The 20,572-nt window shown below is 47.0% G+C and overlaps 1 protein-coding gene across 5 annotated transcripts in view; it reads left to right on the top strand.

Moving 5' to 3' along the window:
* Positions 1-20,572, top strand: part of RASAL1 (RAS protein activator like 1) — a 62,385-nt gene that overhangs the window by 37,778 nt on the left and 4,035 nt on the right. For all 5 annotated transcript variants that reach the window (XM_088659658.1, XM_060269281.2, XM_060269282.2 and 2 more), the window contains 8 exons: positions 2,410-2,602; positions 3,589-3,726; positions 4,871-5,015; positions 6,497-6,672; positions 8,762-8,899; positions 11,703-11,838; positions 12,530-12,650; positions 18,190-18,254. In XM_088659658.1, the coding sequence (XP_088515784.1) occupies positions 2,410-2,602; positions 3,589-3,726; positions 4,871-5,015; positions 6,497-6,672; positions 8,762-8,899; positions 11,703-11,838; positions 12,530-12,650; positions 18,190-18,254 (1,112 nt within the window). The remainder of the gene's footprint in view (positions 1-2,409; positions 2,603-3,588; positions 3,727-4,870; positions 5,016-6,496; positions 6,673-8,761; positions 8,900-11,702; positions 11,839-12,529; positions 12,651-18,189; positions 18,255-20,572) is intronic.

Genomic DNA, 20,572 nt, shown 5'->3' with positions numbered 1-20,572 from the left:
TTGGTTTGAGTCCTACCCTCCAGAGCAGGAGAAAACAAGCTTGTTCCCTCTTCCATGTGACAACCCTTGAGATAATTGAAGATGGCTATCATATCTCCTCTCAGCCTCCTCTTTTCCAGGCTAAACATACCCAGCTCCTTCAACCCCTCATTGTAAGGCTTGGTTTCCAGCCCTTGATCATCTTGGTCACCCTCCTCTGATTACGTTCCAGCTTGGCAACATCCTTCTTAAATTGTGGTGCCCAGAATTGGACACAGTATTCGAGGTGTGGTCTGACCAAGGCAAAACAGAGTGGGACGATGGTTTCCCTTGATATGGACACTATACTTCTGTTGATGCAGCCTAGAATCGTGTTAGCTGTTTTGCGACTGCATCACATTGTTGATAGCCCACAAAACCCACAATCTCTACCGTCCATCATTCCCAGCAAACCAAACCCTAGGTAAGCATCAGGAACTCGTGGAATCTCGCCCGCCTCAGAGATTGGGGTGGCATGCAACAATAATTTGTCAGAATGTTGCCCACCGAGATAGCAGGGATAATTTGTTATGTATTCAGTGGTCTGAGTTTGAGTCTGGACAAAGGATTCTGAGCTCCTGTGTTCTGATTCGATACATGATATCCAATCACAGAACATTTCAGGATTTGGGCCTCTGCCATTGGCCCTTAAACTCTGAGTTATGATTCGCAGCTTGGAAGTTTAGACAGCCAATCACGTTGGGAGTGGGAGTGGCCCAGGCCTTCAGAAATGTATATAAGCAGTTGCTTTGCCCCTGTTGTCCAGTTCTGTTAGTTCAATAAAGGTTCTTGCTGTTATCACTGTGTCTTGTCTCGTGAGCACCCACCTCCACTTCACTCTTCTTATAAAAAGATTCCTTCCAGTAGCACCTTAGAGACCAACTTCAGATGCATATGAAAGCTCATACCAATGGCAAACTTAGTTGGTCTCTAAGGTGCTACTGGAAGGAATTTTTTTATTTTGTTTCGACTACGTCAGACCAGCACAGCTACCTACCTGTCACTCTTCCTATGATCTTCTCTCTGAATTTAGCTGCATTAAACATTGCAGACATTTCTGAACTGGACGACACATATATATTTAATCTTAGCCATATCGCTGAGGGTAGATACCACCGGTAATGTTTTCTCTAAATGTTGATTTGTGGGTGCTTCATACAGTTTAAGGGTTTTTGAGAAAAGTACTAAGCTACCCCCAAGCTATCCGAAAGACTATTCTCTCATACGGACCTACCCAGGCTCTGAGATCTTTGGGGAAGGCCCTTCTCTGAGTCCTGCCACCCTCACAGGCACACTTGGTGGGGAGATAGGAGAGGGCCTTCTTGGTGGCTGCTCCCAGACTTTGGAACTCCCTCCCTTGAGAAGCCAGACTGGCTCCCTTCTTGCTGTCCTTCTGCCAACAGGTGAAGACTGTTTTATTCCAACAGGCTTTTGTGAAATCACTGGCTTGCTTAAAAAAAAAAAGGGAAAAAAGGACCAGCTTTTAAACAGTAGCGTGCTGCATTTTAATCAATCTGCTTTTATCTTGTTTTAATTCTATAGTTTAATTACTTTCCCCCCCAATTATCTTTTGTACGTGTTTTAGCCTTCTGTATTTTATCTGTGTTGTCTTCATTTGGGTAAGCTGCCTTGAGTCTCGGTCTGGGGGAAAGGTGGGATGTAGATAAGAACAACAACAGATAATCATGCGATAAGGCCGCTGTGGTGTGGCAAGTGTTAACAGCTGACATATTTGTACACTATGCTTGTGTTATGTGACGGACGGCAACCTCAGCCGTGCCTGCAGAAGAGCGTCATACAGACGGAGGGTATTTCTGCTGAAATGGCTAATAGGACATTAGCACTGAGGATGTGGGGCTGGCTCACGGAAAGGATTCCGGCTGCTCTAGAGATAGAAGCCTTCCTGGGAGAGATGCTCTCTGTGCAGGTTGCTAGGCAACACCATCTCCGGGATGCTGCCAGAGTGTGACATTGGCAGGGATGCTCAACGTGGATTTGCTGAGGGTCTGACTGCTGAAAAGCAGGGAAGTTTGGGTGGAACCCAGCTTGCTGAGAGGGGTTTGCAGTGGGTTAAAACAAGCCGAGTAAGGGACCATATATAGTTACAGTGGCAAGTCCAGGGACAGCCATAGCTGGTGAACCAGATGGAGCTGGTATTTTCTTACTCTGCAAACATCTCTGTGGGCGATTGCAGCAGGTAGTCTAATCTCTAGGCAAATTCACAAGCCATACACATACCAAAAAGCTGCTCCAGTGAGTGACTGAGCTCAGTTTCAATATCTTCTCTGTGTTAGGAGCTTGTAACAATCGGCAGGGGGCAGCACTGTGTGGTGGTTGAGTTATGTGGGTCAAAGGGCTCTCGTGCATGTCAACATTTTCCATTCCTCTCAGGCGGATCTCTTTCAAAAGCTCCCTGTCCGAGGCCCAGATCCGAGAAAGTAGCCTGGAAGTGCTGACGGGATACCTGGGTGACATTGTGGAGTCCATCGTGAGCTCTGCGGAGAAGTGTCCCCCCATCATGCGAGTGGCTTTCAAACAGCTGCACAAGCGAGTGGATGACCACTTCCCAGAGGCAGAGAATCAGGTGTGACATTTTCTATTCCATAACCACTCCCTCTGCCGAACAGCAAGTCTTGACGAGGTCATTTATCATCCATACTTCCAAGGAACTTTGCATTCTGCGATCCAAGCTGCTTCTACTGGGATTGGTTAAGCAACAGTTAGGGAGGTCAACAGTAGGTGGCGCTGGACCCAATGATAGGCTGATACAACTCAGGGCCCCTTCAGAAAAGTGATTCCCCGTCCCTTTGTGTTTTCTGTAAGCACATCCTTGGCCACATTCACACCATTACATTTAAAGTACAGTCGTACCTTGGTTTTTGAACAGCCTAGTTCTCAAATGTTTGGGCTCCTGAACGATCGAAACCCGGAAGTGACCTGGAAGTTCCGGTTTTTGAACGTTGTTTTGCAAGGCAAACATCTGAAGGGAATTCCACAGCTTCCGATTTGCTGCAGGAGCTTCCTGCAGCCAATCAGAAGCTGTGATTTGGAGGTCGAATGCTTTGGAAGTCGAATGGACTCCCGGAACGGATTCCGTTTGACTTCCAAGGTACGAATGTACTATGATAACATTTTAAACAGTTATGGCTTCTCCCAAAGAATTAAGGGAGCTGTAGTTTGTTAAGGGTGCTGAGATTTGTTAAGAGACCCCATTCACAGAGCTACAATTCTCAGATTAGTTCAACAATCAATCCTTCTTTGCAGGGAACCCTTGGATGCAACCCAAAGTTTAGTTTGGGTGTGTGGTGTGCTCACGGCGGGCTCTAGGTAGACTCCCGGTGGCCCGGTGTGCTAGGGCGGGGGCGCCAGAGCGATCTCCGCCCCTCAGCGCCAGGGCGCCCGACCTGCTCGAGACTGCCCTGGGTGTGCTTTAGCAATGGCTGTTTGGCAATGGAGAACTATATATATATATATATATATATATATATATATATATATATATATATATAATTGTGATCAATTCTAACTTATGGATGTGACCCACGCTGGGTGTCGTTGTTTTTCTTTCAGGATGCCAAATACATTGCCATCAGTGGGTTCCTCTTCCTCCGCTTCTTTGCTCCGGCCATCCTGACCCCCAAGTTGTTCAACCTCCGAGACCAGCATGCAGACACCCAGACCAGCCGGACCCTCCTGCTCTTGGCCAAGGTAACAGTCAGCATCCTGCTCTCACAGGGGCCAACCAGATGCCCCAATGGGAAGCCTGCAAGCAGGATCCGAGCACAAGAGCCTTTCTCCCATCCTGGGGGTTCCAGTAACTGGTACTCAGAAGCATTGCTGCCTCTGACCATCATGGTTGTTAGCCATCAACAGACCCTCCAAGTGCCCCTATTTTCCAGGGATAGTCCTGGATTTACAGAAGCCGCCCTGCTTTCTGATTCCATCCTGAAATGTCCCACTTTTCCTTAGGACAGCATTTTCATTGGAGAAATGTTGGAGGGGATGGAATAGGACATCTATTTTCATTGGAGAAATGTTGGACAGAACCTTCTACTTTCATTGGTTAAATGTTGGAAGGTATGCATCACTGCCTTATGTGGGAACAAGTTCCTTTGTTTAACTATGTACTGCGTGAAGAAAAGACTTTCTTTTCTCTCTTCTGAATCTTCCAACATTCAGCTCCGTTTGATGCCCACAAGTTCCGGTGTTACGAGAGAGGAGGGAAACCCACCCCTTGTCTCCATGCCGTGCATAATTTTATAAACCTCTATCGTGTTAAAGTCTGAGAAAGTAAGGCAGCTTTGGAGAAGCAATTAGAAAGCTGGCAAGCAGTCAAATTGGCTGGACTAAAGTTTGCCCCAGCAACCTAGAGGCCTGGCAACAGGCTGTGATTGGATGAAAGTTCCCTGAAAGTTGTTGGGGAGTTTTGAGAGAGTCTGGAGATAGTTGGTGTGTGTTAGATGAGAGAGCTGTGTATGGTAACTTGTAAATACTTTGCTTTTGGTTTTGTTCTGCTGTATATAATAAAAGCAACTGGAACTCAAGTTACTGTTCCTAAAAGTTCTGTTCCTGAACCAATGCACTGGGCTGCACAGTCTTGCAGGGTGTCTGCTGCGGGAGGATCGGCGTAAGATCCACCAAGATATCATGCCACTTCATACTTGCTTTTTATCTAAACTAAAAATTCCTAAATGCAGTGCCCTTTCTTTACATGGGAGTCTTCCCCTTGATCATTTCTGAAGACACAGCAGGCCAAGCTTTAGAGACTTTTCCCACTAGGCTTTTACGAACTGGTCCTTCCCTTCCCCTGGAGTCACCTCTTTGCCTATTTCTCTCCCCCCGCCCCCGGCAGGCAGTGCAGAGCATTGGAAACCTGGGGCTTCAGCTGGGTCACGGCAAGGAGCAATGGATGGAGCCTTTGCATCCCTTCATCCTGTCTAGCATTGGGCATGTCAAGGAGTTCCTGGACTGGCTCATCGACGTGGACTGCGAGAACGGTGAGCTCCAATGCACCGTGGGTATCCAGGAAGCTGGGACTGAGGTTAGGGGTGGGAATTTGATTCTGCTTGCATCAAATAATAAAAATAAGAATAATGATCATACAGTGGATCTCTGTGGGAGGCACGTTCGCAACCCACAGCATTCGCAACCCACAGCGCCGCATCTGCGCATGTGTGGGTCGTGATCCGGCGCTTCTGCGCATGCGCAAAGCGTGATTTAGTGCTTTTTCGCATGTGTGAGCGCCAAATCCCGGAAGTAACCCGTTCCAGGACTTCCAGGTTCGGCACGGTGCGCAACCCGAAAACGCACAACCTGAAGCGGTCGTAACCCGGGATATGACTGTAACAACAACAACAACAACTTTATTATTATTTATACCCCGCCCATCTGGCTGGGTTTCCCCAGCCACTCTGGGCAGCTCCCAGCAAAATTAAAAGCACAATAAAATGTCAAACATTAAAAACTTCCCTAAACAGGGCTGCCTTCAGATGTCTTCTAAAAGTCAGGTACAGTGGTGCCTCGCTAGACGAATTTAATTCGTTCCACAGGTCTTCTCTTATAACGAAAAATTCGTCTAGCGAATCCCATAGGAATGCATTGAATTTTTTTTTGCCCATAGGAACGCATTAATTGAATTTCAATGTATTCCTATGGGAAACCGCGATTCGCTAGATGAATTTTTTTTGTAAAACGCATTCGTCTAGCGAGGCAACCTCCGCTAGAAAAAACCTTTCGTTAAGCGGAAATTTCATTAAGCAGGGCATTCATTAAGCGAGGCACCACTGTACTTGTTTATTTCCTTGACATCTGATTGTAGGGTGTTCCACAGGGCAGGCGCCACTACCGAGAAGGCCCTCTGCCTGGTTCCCTGTAACCTCACTTCTTGCTGTGAGGGAACCGCCAGAAGGCCCTCGGAGCTGGACCTCAGTGTCCAGGCTGAGCGATGGGAATGGAGATGCTCCTTCAGGTATACTGGGCCGAGGCTGTTTAGGGCAGGCATCCCCAAACTTCGGCCCTCCAGATGTTTTGGACTACAATTACCATCATCCCTGACCACTGGTCCTGTTAACTAGGGATCATGGGAGTTGTAGGCCAAAACATCTGGAGGGCCGCAGTTTGGGGGTGCCTGGTTTAGGGCTTTAAAGGTCAGCACCAATAAACTACGGCTCCCGGGTTACTTTGGGGACCCCTATTCCCTTCTTAGAGGTAAAGTTGGAACAGAAAATGATGTCTTCTTCAATCTCTAGACCGGGAGCTCAGGAGTTTCAGCCAGGGGACTCCTCTCCAGCATTTGCCACCTGAGGCCACTGCCTCAATGTGCCTAATGTTAGGGCCGGCCCTGTACAATTTGCATGCATGTATATAGGAGTCTTGGGGTGGTTTTTAGCCCTGGCCAAAGCAATAACGGGAGGGATGTTCACAGGGTTCCAAGGCTTTTGCAGCATCTGAGAAGTCAGTGTGCTTTCTTTTTCTCCAGGAGCAAGTGAGAAGAAGCCCTGGACACTCTTCCACCCCTCGGCCACCATCAAGGAGGGCTACCTCAACAAGCGCAAGGCTGAGGGCCTCCACTTGGTCTCACGGTTCACCTTCAAAAAACGCTACTTCTGGCTGAGCAACGAGAGCCTTTCGTATTCCAAATCTCCGGAGTGGCAGGTGGGCACCTTTCCCCGGGGCGGGCAGAGGGCGGAGGACACAAGGAGAACGCAAAAATCAGGGTGGCAGGCCGTTCAAAGGTGTGTCTTATCCACAACAAAGCAAAGAATCAAAGGACAGTGAAGTGCAGGTGGGTTCTCACGAGGCAAGACAGAGTGATAACAGCAAGAACCTTTATTCAACCAACAGAACTGAACAACGGGCAAAGCAACTGCTTATATACATTTCTGAAAGCCTGGACCAGTAGGCCACTCCCACTCCCAACGTGATTGGCTGTCTAAACTTCCAAGCTGCGAATCATGACTCCGAGTTTAAGGGCCAATGGCAGAGGCCCAAATCCTGAAATGTTCAGTGGTTGGATATCATATGTCGAATCAGAACACAGGAGCTCAGAATCCTTGGTCCAGGCTCAGGCAAACACAGACCACGGAATACGTAATAGACAGCTTTTGCCCAAGGAGGCATTGATTCTCAGGACCTCTCAGGAGCTGCACATTGGCCAGGAGTGACGAACATTTTCCAGCCCAGGGGCCGCATTTCCTTCCAGGCAACACTCCAAGGGCCACATTCCAAAATGAGTGGGACCAAAGGCAAAAGTGGGTGGAGCAATGAGCTCATGTTTGCTTTTGTACAGTGGTCTAGTTTTTCTACACAGACACTGTTCTCTGCCCAGGCAAGCAAGAGGCATGAACAGACACTGTTCCCGCCCAGGCGAACGCACTCGAAGGGGTTGTATATTGTATTTTAATCTGTATTTTAATTAATTGTTTTCTTTTCTTTTATTTCTTATTGTAATTTTATTGGTGTTAGCCGCCCTGAGCCTGGTTTTGACTGGGGAGGGCGGGGTATAAATAAAATTTTATTATTATTATTATTATTATTATTATTATTATTATTATTATTAGAGAGGCCCAGAGAGCTGAAATTGGGCTTCAGACCCAAAGAGCCCCATCACTGCCTGGAACACATTCCTTAAAACTTAAAACTGCAGACCCTCCAAGTGTCCATTATTTTCCAGGGATAGTCCCAGATTGGCAGAAGCTGTCCTGGTTTCTGATTTGATCCCAGAATGTCCCACTTTTCCTTAGGATGTCTCTATTTTCACTGGAGAAATGTTGGAAGGTGTGAGCTGATCTCAAGCCTCTTTTAACTGCCACAGGAGTTAAACTCACAGTCCGTTGAGAGGACCTCAACTGTTCTGAAAGGCCCGGTTCCTTCAAAGGACTTCTAGGAGCAATTTCAGGTAGCAGAAAGTGCTCCTGGGCTCCCCGCCAAAGATCATAGATAGCATTGTAAGGAAAGAGCTGTTTTAAAATCCTGTATTTGGAGCGAAATGTGCTCAGTATTAAGAGTTGGCTCAATCGTGTAACACTAGACACGGTAGGTTTTGTCAAGAGTTTGCAAGTCCACGTCAAACTCTGCTTTGCATCTACAAGCGTTTTTAATATGCTTTGGCAAAGGTTAGTTAAATGATGGTTTTGCATTTTTGTTAAGGCAAGTAAGAGGTGACATGGTAGAGAGGCTGGTAAAATGATGCATGGGGTGGAGAAAGAGGAAAGAAAAGTTTTTCTCCCACTCTCATAACAACTGGAAATCAGAGACATCCAATGTCCCAGGAGATCCAGGACAGAGCAAAGAAAGGACTTCTTCAGCCACAGTCGAACTATGGAACTCACTGCCACAGGAGGCAGGGATGGCCACCAACCCTAGCTGGCTTTAAGAGGATGCAACAAATTCATGGAGAAGAAGGCTATCAGTGGCCATGATGGTTATCCTCTGGCCCAATGGTCAAAGGAAATAATGCTTCTGAATACCAGCTGCTGGAAACCACAGGAGGGGAGAGGGCTCTTGTGCTTGAATCCTGCTTGCTGGTTTCCCGCAGGCTGGCCATTGTGAGGGCAGGATGCTGAATCAGATGGGCCATTAGCCTGATCCAGCAGGCTCTTCTTCAGTTCTCAGTTCACCATGTTGGCTGGGGTGGTGCCCGTAAATTGGCATAATGCTTCTTGAGGAAGGGCTGGAGAATCGAGAGCTGTGTTTCCCCCTTGACAAACAGGGCGGTGTGTTGGGTTTCTTCCCCCATGGCCAGGTTCGGACATCCATCCCCGTCCAGGAGATCTGTGCCGTGGAGCGTGTGGATGAGAATGCCTTCCAGCAGTCTCACATGATGCAGATCACAACACGGGACAATGGAGGGCAGCTGTCCACCATGTACATCCAGTGCAAGGTAGGGTATGGATGCGACCATCGTTAATCTGGCTTTGAGAATGTGATGGCTGCTCTTTTTCTTTAGGAATTCCCTTTGCATGGCTCCTCTTGGCCTGCTATGAACTTACGATTCTTGCATTAGGGGTTTGTTGCTATATATGTACATCCAGTGCTAGGTAGGATGTGGATGCGACCATCGTTAATCTGGCTTTGAGAATGTGATGGCTGCTCTTTTTCTTTAGGAATTCCCTTTTCATTGCTCATCTTGTTTTCCTTTTTTTAAAAAAATAAAATAAAATCATTTTTATTAATTTTTGCGTATGTTTTCCAAACAAAACATCACATCACCCTCATTTTGGCTATTATAGCCTGAGATTTCCATCAATCCTGTCTAGTGATTTTCAAATTTGCTATCTGATTTTGCATTTTATTATTATAATTAATGCTTTTAAACTTCATTTCCTAATTACCGGTATTTCCTTCCTAGATCATTTTACAATAATTTATATAGTCCTCCTTACAAAACTTCTTGTAAACCTACAAGCGATATTACATTAATGCAGTTGTCTTTCAAATAAGTCATATATTTCTTCCAATCCTTAAGGAAGTACTGGTCTTTCTGGTTCCAGATTCTCCCAGTCAGCTTTGCCAGTTCTGCATACTCCACCCAGAAGCATTTTACTTGGCATTGTAGGTCTAGAAATTAATAGACAGGACAAAAATCTGTTTTTCTATGCAACTATAGCAGCGAGAGTATTACTAGCCCAACTATGGATACAGGAAGAATTACCAACAAAGGAGAGTAGCAAATAAAACTGATGGAGTTTTCATTGCACATCTTGGCCTGCTATGAACTTATGATTCTTGCGTTAGGAGTTTGTTGCTGTCCATGTTTTCCTATAGTTTATTCTTTATTTTGTACAGATTAACTGATTGCATTTGTATGTCACCTTTTTTTACTGCAAGGATCTCGAGGTAGCGCACGTGGCTCTCCCTTCCTCATTTAATCCCCACAACAACCCTGTGAGGTCGGCTAGGCTGAGAGTCATAGAATCATAGAATCATAGAGTTGGAAGAAACCACAAGGGCCATCCAGTCCAACCCCCTGCCAAGCAGGAAACACCATCAAAGCATTCTTGACATATGCCTGTCAAGCCTCTGCTTAAAGACCTCCAAAGAAGGAGACTCCACCACACTCCTTGGTAGCCAATTCCACTGCCGAACAGCTCTTACTGTCAGGAAGTTCTTCCTAATGTTTAGGTGGAATCTTCTTTTTTGTAGTTTGAATCCATTGCTCCGTGTCCGCTTCTCTGGAGCAGCAGAAAACAACCTTTCTCCCTCCTCTCCCAAGGTCACCCAGTGAGCTTCAGTAGGGATTCGAACTCTGCTCCCCCAGGCCCTAGATAAACACTAACTGCTGCACCACATTGGTTTTTGTAAGCATTTTGGGTAGCAGGGAAGGTGAAGTATAAGCTTCTATAATATAAAAATAGAAAGTCCATCGAGCTCAGGAGTGGCTGGGGCAACCCACTCAGATGGGCAGGGTACAAATAATAAAATTATGGTTATTATTACTATTGCTGATACTGGCTGGTAGCAGCTCTCCAGGGTATCAACCCGGAACCTTCCACTTGTGAAGCAGACGTTATAGCACGGCACTATGATCCTTCTCTGTTAAATTTCATTACAGGGCCCATTTTGTACTTGCTGACAGCTTTTTCCTGCATACAGAAAAGGTTGTGACTCTGAACAGCGCCAGCAGCCTCAGTGGGCACTGGGATACCCATGGCAGGCTAGGCGCTGCTGCCAGGCATGTTTGAACGTAGAAACATGAAGCACTAGTGAAATATACGCAGAGTCGAGAGTGAATTTCATGCTCTTTATTCGGCTTGTAGTAGCAACAGAAGAATAGCTCTCTCCCCAAAATGTCTGCTTATATACCCTGTTTCTCATATTTTAAGACATACCCATAAAATAAGCCATACAGGATTTTTAAGCATTCAAGGAATATAAGCCATACCCCGAAAATAAGACATAGTGATAGGCGCAGTAGCAATACCGGCTGCGGCAGGAGGAGGAGGAAAAAAATAAGACATCCCTTGAAAATAAGCCATAGTGTGTTTTTTTGAGGAAAAAATAAATATAAGACGTGTCTTATAATATGAGAAACACGGTACATTATTTACACAATGGGCCTTGCGTGATTGGCTACTTCAGGGCCGCACCTGTAGGCCAATCAGGTTGCGGATTCACTTCTGCCAGCAGCCTGATTGGCTGCTCCTGCAGGCCAATCAGGTTGCTGATTCACTTCCACCTGGAGCTGGATTGGGTGGCTCCTGTGGACCAATCAGATTGCTGCTGCATTCTGGATCCTATTGTTCTAGGATTCAGCTCAGTACATAACAACTAGAAAGCTGCCTCATCCCTAGTCCATCTAATTCTGTGTTACCTGCACTGACTGGCAGTGGCTTTCTGGGTTTCCAGGAAGGCTTCTACTTGGAGATGCCGGGGATTGAATCTGGGACCTTCTGCATGGAAAACACATGCTCTAACCACTGAGACCTTCCCTTATCAGAGAAGGCTTTCTTATATACTGGACCCTTGGTCCATCTAGCTGAATTATTGTCCACACTGACTCTGAGAGGGACATTCCCAACCCTACAGAGAGATGCTGTTGGAGATCGAATGTGGGGCCAGGCAGTCACTTTGCCACCGAACTACAGCCCTTACCGGGGAAATGCAATCAAGAATACCAGCGGCAAATAAATGAGTGAGGGGAAATGGCGCCACCTACTGACCAGTGCTCTCTTTTTCTCTGGCAGAACATCAACGAGCTCAACCAGTGGCTCTCAGCTATCCGCAAAGTGATGGTCTCCAATGAGTGCCTGCTGCCCTTTTGCCACCCGGGTGCCTTCCGCGGCAGCCGCTGGACCTGCTGTTTACAGACCGACCGTGCCGGTAACTTAGCTCGCCCCTGTGCTCATGTATGCAGGCCTGGGGGCATCAAAGGCACCTTACTAGGCTAACGCAGAGCCACCCTCTTTGTGCAATCAGGGATTTTTCTTTTTTTAAAAAAAATCTGAATTTCAACCAAGCTTTGTTTGCTGTGCAATTGGGATGCAGCCTCCCTCCCTAGGAATTGTACCCTCTCCCTCCCCACCCCACTTCTCAAGGCCTGCTTTCTTTCCAGGCATGGACAGTTAGGGCAAAGAGGGCACTGCCCCACCAACCTAGGCTGCCATCGGCCAGCTCCCATTTGCCTGCCCCTCTTCCGTACAACCAGCCCAGGGAGGGGCGCTGACTGCCAGATCATTCTCAGTGTTGCCCATTGGAATACTCAGCAGGAGGAGGTTGGAGGTAAAACTAGAATCAGTTGGCTTCTCCAACCTCTCACTCGCTCTGATGCCCCCTGCTGTTGGGCTCCATGGCATCTGCCCAATGAGCACCCCACCACCAGGCCTGGGGTCAGATACTCAGCACCCTTGAGCAGAGGCCGGGTCCTCAGTATTTTGGCAGATCCAGCCTCATTTTAAAGGACTCCCCCCCACCCTAATATCCTTTCGGGACAAGTGAGTCTCCCAAGCTCAGATCAGACCCTGCACTGTGCAGCCACTCACAGCTTCCCTTGTGGTTTGTGGTTTGGTTACAGTTCGGGGCTGCAGCCGCACGCACTCGGCGGTGACCCTCGGTGACTGGAGCGACCCACTGAACGCAGACACAGAGGCGCAGATGGTGTACCGGCAGCTTCTCTTGGGGAGAGACAAGCTCAGGTGTGTGCAAGGCGATGCCTTTGGTGGTCGTGCTGGTGGCAGTGGCAGTCGTGGTAATGGGGGAGGCATAGGGCTAGTTCTACGTGGTGACGAGAAAAGGACACGTAGCCAAAAGTCTACTTTTTGTGGTATCAGCTCTTTATCATGAGATCATAGTTAGGCCCAACCCTTTGCCGTCATAGGAAATCCTGTTGTTGTTGTTTAGTCATTTAGTCGTGTCCGACTCTTTGTGACCCCATGGACCAGAGCACGCCAGGCACTCCTGTATTCCACTGCCTCCCGCAGCTTGGTCAAACTCATGTTCGTAGCTTCGAGAACACTGTCCAACCATCTCGTCCTCTGTCGTCCCCTTCTCCTAGTGCCCTCCATCTTTCCCAGCATCAGGGTCTTTTCCAGGGAGTCTTCTCTTCTCATGAGGAGGCCAAAGTATTGTAGCCTCAGCTTCAGGATCTGTCCTTCCAGTGAGCACTCAGGGCTGATTTCCTTAAGAATGGATAGGTTTGATCTTCTTGCAGTCCATGGGACTCTCAAGAGTCTCCTCCAGCACCATAATTCAAAAGCATCAATTCTTCAGTGATCAGCCTTCTTTATGGTCCAGCTCTCACTTCCATACATCACTCTTGGGGAAACCATAGCTTTAACTATACGGACCTTTGTCGGCAAGGTGATGTCTCTGCTTTTTAAGATGCTGTCTAGGTTTGTCATTGCTTTTCTCCCAAGAAGCAGGCGTCTTTTAATTTCGTGACTGCTGTCACCATCTGCAGTGATCAAGGAGCCCAGAAAAGTAAAATCTCTCACTGCCTCCATTTCTTCCCCTTCTATTTGCCAGGAGGTGATGGGACCAGTGGCCATGATCTTATTTTTTTTGATGTTGAGCTTCAGACCATATTTTGCGCTCTCCTCTTTCACCCTCATTAAAAGGTTCTTTAATTCCTTCTCACTTTCTGCCATCAAGGTTGTGTCATCAGCATATCTGAGGTTGTTGATATTTCTACCAGCAATCTTAATTCCGGCTTGGGATCCATCCAGTACAGCCTTTCACATGATGAATTCTGCATATGAAGAAAGCCTTAGAATAATAGAATTCCCCCCATCTACGTCTATCCCCCTCTTTCCTCCCAATGTCTCAACAAATGAAACTGATTTGTAAAAATGTTATGAGAGACATTGCATATATTTCTGGAAATCAAGAAAACCTTTAATAATAATAATAAAATAATAGAATTGTAGAGTTGGAAGGGACCACAAGGGCCATCTAGTCCAGGGGTCAGCAACCTTTTCCAGCCATGGGCAGGTCTACCATCCCTCAGACCGTGCCATGGGCCGGACTATATTTTGAAGAAAAAAATGAACGAATTCCTATGCCCCAGAAATAACCCCGAGATGCATTTTAAATAAAAGCACACATTCTACTCATGTAAAAACACGCTGATTCCCGGACTGTCCGTGGGCTGGATTTAGAAGACGATTGGGCTGCATCCGGCCCACGGGCTTTAGGTTGCCTACCTCTGATCTAGTCCAGCCCCATGCCATACAGCAAGCTTTTGCCCAACGTGGGATTCAAACCCACGACCCTGAGATTAAAGAGTCTCAATTCTCTACTGACTGAACTCTACCAGAAGTCAAAACAGCAAGCCTCCTTAAATTGCCATGTTCTAACCATTAATTTGAATGGGTCTACAACTCAAAGAGCCCACAAACCAAATGGGAGGACGTAAGAGGATAGCTCAGTTGGTTAGACAGTGGTGCAAATAACGGCAAGGTTGCAGGTTTGATCCCTGTGGGGGACAGCTGCATATTCCTGCATTGCATGGGGTTGGACTAGATGATCCTCAGGGTCACTTCTAACTCTACAATTCTATGATTCTATGAAGCTGCCTTCCTGATGCCAATAAACGTGTCAGATATACCCTAAGGGAGCCAAAGAAAGGCATGCAATACCAGATGTTCCCACCAGAGGCCCCCCTCTTCATTAAGGAATTTTCATTGCTATCAACATCAGCCATTCTTCAATTTTCTAAGAGGAAGATGGGGCAATTTGGCTCTTAAAAATCATAAGGGTCAAGATCCCATCACAGACCACATAGGGGGCCTCAAGCCTGAGGAAAACATCACTGCTCTATAGCTGAGCACATTCTTTGTACTAAGAAGGTTCCAAATTCAACCCAAACCAGCTCCAGTTAAAGATGTCAGGGAGCCAGTGATGGCTCAGTGTTTGACCACCAAATGGTTCAAAATTTATTTGCTCACTGTTGGCTTTAATGCATGGGATCTGATCCTGGACTAATCTTGGCTAGGGCTGTGTCAGCCTGCCAGTTTCAATAGTTCTGGATTTCTCATTAAGTTTAGGTCTCCACATTTCTGAGCCAAAATCCAGAAAAGTGTGAACTCATTATCATTAATTTGTTAAGCGTTAGCAGTCTTTAAATGACATTACAGATTGTAAGAGCATAGCATAAAATTGGGGTGGTATTGGTGGGAATACACTATGGTAAATGCCGTACAATAACCTAGTTAAAAAGAAACAGCAAATTCATCATAATCCATGCCAAACGCCTGGGACATCCAGCTAAGAGTGACAGCCACACTGGAAGCCCCAGGCGGGGAGAGGGCTCTGGTGTTCAGGCCCTGCTTGTGGGCTTTTCGTTGGGGCATCTGGTTGGCCACGCTGAGAGGTAGAGGTGAAGGACCCCTGGATGGTGAAGCTACTATGGAGTACAGTGCTCAGGCCAAGGGAGCTGGCATTTCTCCACAGACATCTTTCCGGGTCATGTGGCCAGCATGACCAGTGCTTTTTTCTTTAAAAAAAATGTTAGGGACCCAGGTGGCGCTGTGGGTTAAACCACAGAGTCTAGGGCTTGCTGATCAGAAGGTCGGCGGTTCGAATCCCTGCAACGGGGTGAGCTCCCGTTGTTTGGTCCTAGCTCCTGCCCACCTAGCAGTTCGAAAGCACATCAAAGTGCAAGTAGATAAATAGGGACCGCTCCAGCGGGAAGGTAAACGGCATTTCCGTGCGCTGCTCTGGTTCGCCAGAAGCAGCTGTCTGCGGACAAATGCCGGCTCCCTTGGCCTATAGAGCGGGATGAGCGCCGCAACCCCAGAGTCGGACTCAACTGGACCTGATGGTCAGGGGCCCCTTTACCTTTTAATGTTTAGGGGTACTCTCATTTTGACTCAAGAAAAATCACCATTTTATAGTTCAAATCGGGGGAAATAAATACAGTGGTACCTTGGTTCTCAAATGCCTTAGTACTCAAACAACTTGGAACCCAAACACTGCAAACCTGGAAGTAAGTGTTCCGGTTTGCGAACATTTTTTGGAAGCCAAACGTGCTCCGTTTTGAGTGCCACACTTCTGTTTTGAGTGCCACACATCCCTTTTTGAGTGTTATGCTGAGATCTGTCTGTTTTTGCTATTTATTTTGCGTTTTTGCGGCTTTTGTTTTGTTTTAGTGACAGTGTGGAACCCAGTTCAGCTACTGATTGATTGTGTGACTGCAGTACATTGTTTATTGCTTTCATTTTATGGATCAGTGGTCTTGTTAGATAATAAAATTCATGTTGAACTGCTGCTTTAGGGGTTGTCTTTAATAGTCTGGAATGGATTAATTCATTTTGCATTACTTTCTATGGAAAAACACACCTTGGTTTTGGAATGCTTTGGTTTTGGAACGGACTTCCAGAATGGATTAAGTTTGAGAACCAAGGTACCACTGTACAGCAAATGGACAAAAGTACAAAGATTCACAAAATGTTTAGGGGTATGCGTACCACTGCGTTCCCCCCAGAAAAAAAAGCACTGAGCATGGCTAAACCGCTACTGGCGCATGCTAGACCAGGTAGGCCACTGGTCTGATCCAGAAGGTCTCTCCTTATGTCCCTATCTCCGTTTTAGCAAGAGATGGCAGGTATCCAACCTCCGGCATTGCAAAACATAATGCAAAGCTTGTGGTCATCTCTCCCCACGAAGTAACATCCCACACCCTGTTAAGGGAGGAACATGCGCAGGCTGTAGAATGAACGGCAATTTCCTCTGGTTCTCGAGTTTAATTACTTGTCTTGTCAATTCAAGTAAAAACTGTAATGGATAATCGGAGGGCCCGGGCCTTCTGGGCTATGAGTGATGGAGCTTTTGATTGCTGCTTCACTCTCCCGTTGTTGCGCCTGTTGTGACGTGGCTCCCATCTGAAAGAGCCGCGTGATTGATAGCATCGATCTGCTAGAGAAGCGAGCGTAGCGGATGGCTTCCTGCTGCCAGATCTGATGGCTGGGCCTTCAGCACATTTCCCAATGCAAAATTGTTATAAAGAAATAGAGTATTTCTTTCTTTCTTTCTTTCTTTCTTTCTTTCTTTCTTTCTTTCTTTTTTAAAAAAGGGGTTTCCTTTGTGTGAATGCCTTGTCCCTTTACCTTAAGTGAAGGTGGTTCTTAGAGTTGGTAACTATTATTTCCCGTGGAAACAGAACTAGCATGCTCCCCCCAATTTTTAATATATTTTTTCACTTATTTATATAAAAAAATCAACTTAAACAAATCAGCTTTAATAAACAGACACTTGGGGCTTCTTTGGGGGCAGAATTGTTGCATGTTGGCTTGCTTTTCAAAGCCTGCAATTTAAAGATTGAAAATACAGTACAGTGGTGCCTCGCTAGACGAATTTAATTCGTTCCACGGGTCTTTTCTTATAACGAAAAATTCGTCTAATGAATCCCATAGGAATGCATTGAATTTTTTTGAAATTTTTTTTTGCTCATAGGAACGCATTAATTGAATTCCAATGCCTTCCTATGGGAAACCGCGATTCGCTAGACGAATTTTTCGTAAAATGAATTCGTCTAGCGAGGCAACCTCCGCTAGAAAAAACATTTCGTTAAGCGGAAATCTCGTTAAGCAGGGCATTCGTTAAGCGAGGCACCACTGTACTATGCATGTTTTCTCAGAAGTAAGCCCCATTGCCTTCAATGATATTGGCTCCCTGGGAAGTGTAAATAGCAAGAAAGGGAACCTTGAGCTCAAGAGTCAATTCATCTTCTCTTTATCTGATGCTTGGCCACACCCCTTCACAAGACCACGCCCCTTCACCAGGCCACACCCCTTACCAGCCCTGCCTCGTACTCTCCTTGAGTGTTTTTTGTGCCCTTGAACTCTGATGAAGCCTCTTGCTTGCCTGCATGGAGGGATAGAAAAGGGTATGTGAGTGTGTATAGAAACTAGCCTACTCTACAGGGATAAAATTTACATCCATTGCTCCACCCACTTTTGCCTCTGTCTCCGCCCACCTGTGGCATGTGGCCCTCAGAAGGTTGCCCAGAATGGAATGCGGCCCTCTGGCCATAGCTGCCAAGTTTTCACTTTTCTCGCGAGGAAGCCTATTCAGCATAAGGGAAAATCCCTTTTAAAAAGGGATAACTTGGCAGCTATGCCTCTGGCTGAAGAAGCCTCCCTGCCTGTAGTGTATTGGGTTGCAGCCCTTGGGAGTTCGATTGCGCCGATCAATTAGCTTGCAGCCCTGTTTCAAATTATTCCTGCCTTTCCCTAGGGAGAAATACCTGGAGTTTTCAAGCACGGGGGCCACAGAGGAGCAAAGCAGCGGGGCCCGGAAAGGTAGGTGTCTGTTCCTCTTCTGTTGTCAGAGATGTAAGTGGAGTCGGAAACCTGTAATTCTGCCTCCGAATCCAGGCGTTGACTTCCTGGCATTGTGCTTATGCTTGCATGATGTGTGCGATGCGGCTCAGCCTGTGAGGCTTCGTTGTGTAGCCTTTGATTATTCTGGAACTACCTTCCATCCATCGCCATAGGGCCTGGATTTTGCTCGTTTCATCTTCTATGGTCATTACAAGAACTTTAAGCCTGAGTTTGCCTTTTTCCTCCTCCCTCCTCCTCCCTTTTGCCTTTTGGGTCACAGCACTGTAAGCCTGAGGACAGGGGCTGACTTATGACTCATCGTCCTGAGAGAGCCTTTCTGGTTAAACAGCGTTGCTTAAAATCCTTTAAAATAAAATAACAAACAGTTCCCATGACATTTTTTTTTGGGGGGGAGGGGTGTTGTCACTAAATGTTGCCGGCTTTTGTGTGAGCAGAAGTGGGGAAGTGGAATTTGATACCCTTACCAGATTTCATGTCCCTGTTTTTGCTATTGCGCTCAGCGTAGTGATTTAAAAAACGTGCTTTTAGAAGGTTCCTCCAGAGGAAGAGCAAGCGAGCAGCTGTTTCCAACATGGTGCCCTTGGGCACAGTGGCACTCTTCTGGTCTTCTCCTTATGCCCACAAAGCCTATGAGACCCACCCCACTCACTGCCCCCTTGGTCACAAGCTGGTTAGCATAGTTACCTCCTTTCCCCATTGAAAAAGCCCATAGAGCTGAAGGAGGAAGTTGGAAGAGGGACACTCTATCTCAGGTCCTCCTTCAGCTCTATGGGCTTTCCACAAAACTCCCTCGAAATTCCAAATGTTCCTCCAGGCCTAAAAAGGTGGGCAGCCCCTTGGGTAGAGGGTCTGATCCAATTGGTGTCCACCTGGCTGCCTCAGAGGGGAGAGATGAGGCAGTGAAACCTCCTCTGTCAGCATCCCTGGGACCCGCTGCCATTTGGATGCTCCCCTCCCAGAGCAGCCTATGTCAGCAGCTCCAGGTCCCAAATTCTGCTTATTTCCCTTTTCCTATTCCCTGTTGTATCCTGCCTGTTATGTAAAACTGTGAGCTGCCTTGAATAGCAGCAGGAAATGAGTAATAACGATGCTGCGAGTTGCTGGCAAGTCTCACTACCGCAGCTAGCATTCTCTCTGCCTCTGTCTCTCTCCAACTGTCCTGTTTGCCTCCGTGGTCCTCAGCAGAGGATGCCTGGTGCTCATTGGCTGCCAGCATCACTATGCTTGAAACAAAGGCCTCCTAAATTTACTGCCTTCTCAGTTCACTAACAGTCATCAGAATCCTTAACTGAGATCAGTGGAGATCATACAAGTGCAACTTAAGGGTTAACTCTGCTAGTCAGCTAGCCAAGGGGGTGAGTGGAGGTGTTACTTAGCAAAGACGCACTGACATGATCCTTGCTGAGGTAGCACATGCTCTATGTCAGGCATCTCCAAACTGCGGCCCTCCAGATGTTTTGGCCTACAACTCCCATGATCCCTAGCTAACAGGGCCAGTGGTTGGGGAAGATGGTAATTGTAGTCCAAAAAATCTGGAGGGCCAAAGTTTGGGGATGCCTGGACTATGTAGTTCTGGGAGAGTTTTTCCAAGGGCTTCCATTTGGTTCCTTCCCAAGATGAAGAGTGTTAGGAGACCCCTTATTTCTCTCACAGAACTACAATCCCCAAAATTGTTTTAACAATGAATCGTTCTTCTCAAGGAACTCTGGGAATTGTAGTTCTTGGGGGGGGGGGTGTCTCCTAACAACTCTCAGCACTCTCAACAAACTGCAGTTTGCAGCTTCAGGATCTCCTTTCTCCGTAGATCTTTATGCTCCCTCTGCCAGAGATCTTGCAGCACCTCCCTCATGGGAAGGAATTGCCTCATAGTTTCGAGGACCATTGTGCTACCAGCAAAAAGAGGCATGTTGATGAACTCCCAGCAAATTGACCTTTCGCTCCCCTCACAAAAGCTGCTGTTCGCCAGCCTTTTGTTGCCGGATCTTCTCTCCCCCCTCCCCATTTGGAAAAGCCGAGTGATATCACAGCAGCTCGGCCAATCCGTGCTGGAGTGTGGGGGCTAGCTTTACGCTTTGTTGTGTGCCCAACTTACAAATTCTAAACTCTCAGCTTGGTGTTCCCTTGGCCCTCCCCAGTGGGTCTCCTGGGTCCATGGGAATGCCGAGGTCTCTTCTGCTCTGCCATCGCATGACAATGAGGGGCTCTGTGCGTCCTTAATCAAGTGTGAACGATTCAATCTCCTGGATGGTTGGCCAATGTTCAGGAGGCTGGAAAGC

Source organism: Zootoca vivipara, chromosome 16 (assembly GCF_965207765.1).
Source record: "Zootoca vivipara chromosome 16, rZooViv2.hap1.1, whole genome shotgun sequence".
Classification (NCBI taxonomy): Eukaryota; Metazoa; Chordata; class Lepidosauria; order Squamata; family Lacertidae; genus Zootoca; species Zootoca vivipara.
This window is presented reverse-complemented; position numbering and strand designations above follow the sequence as displayed.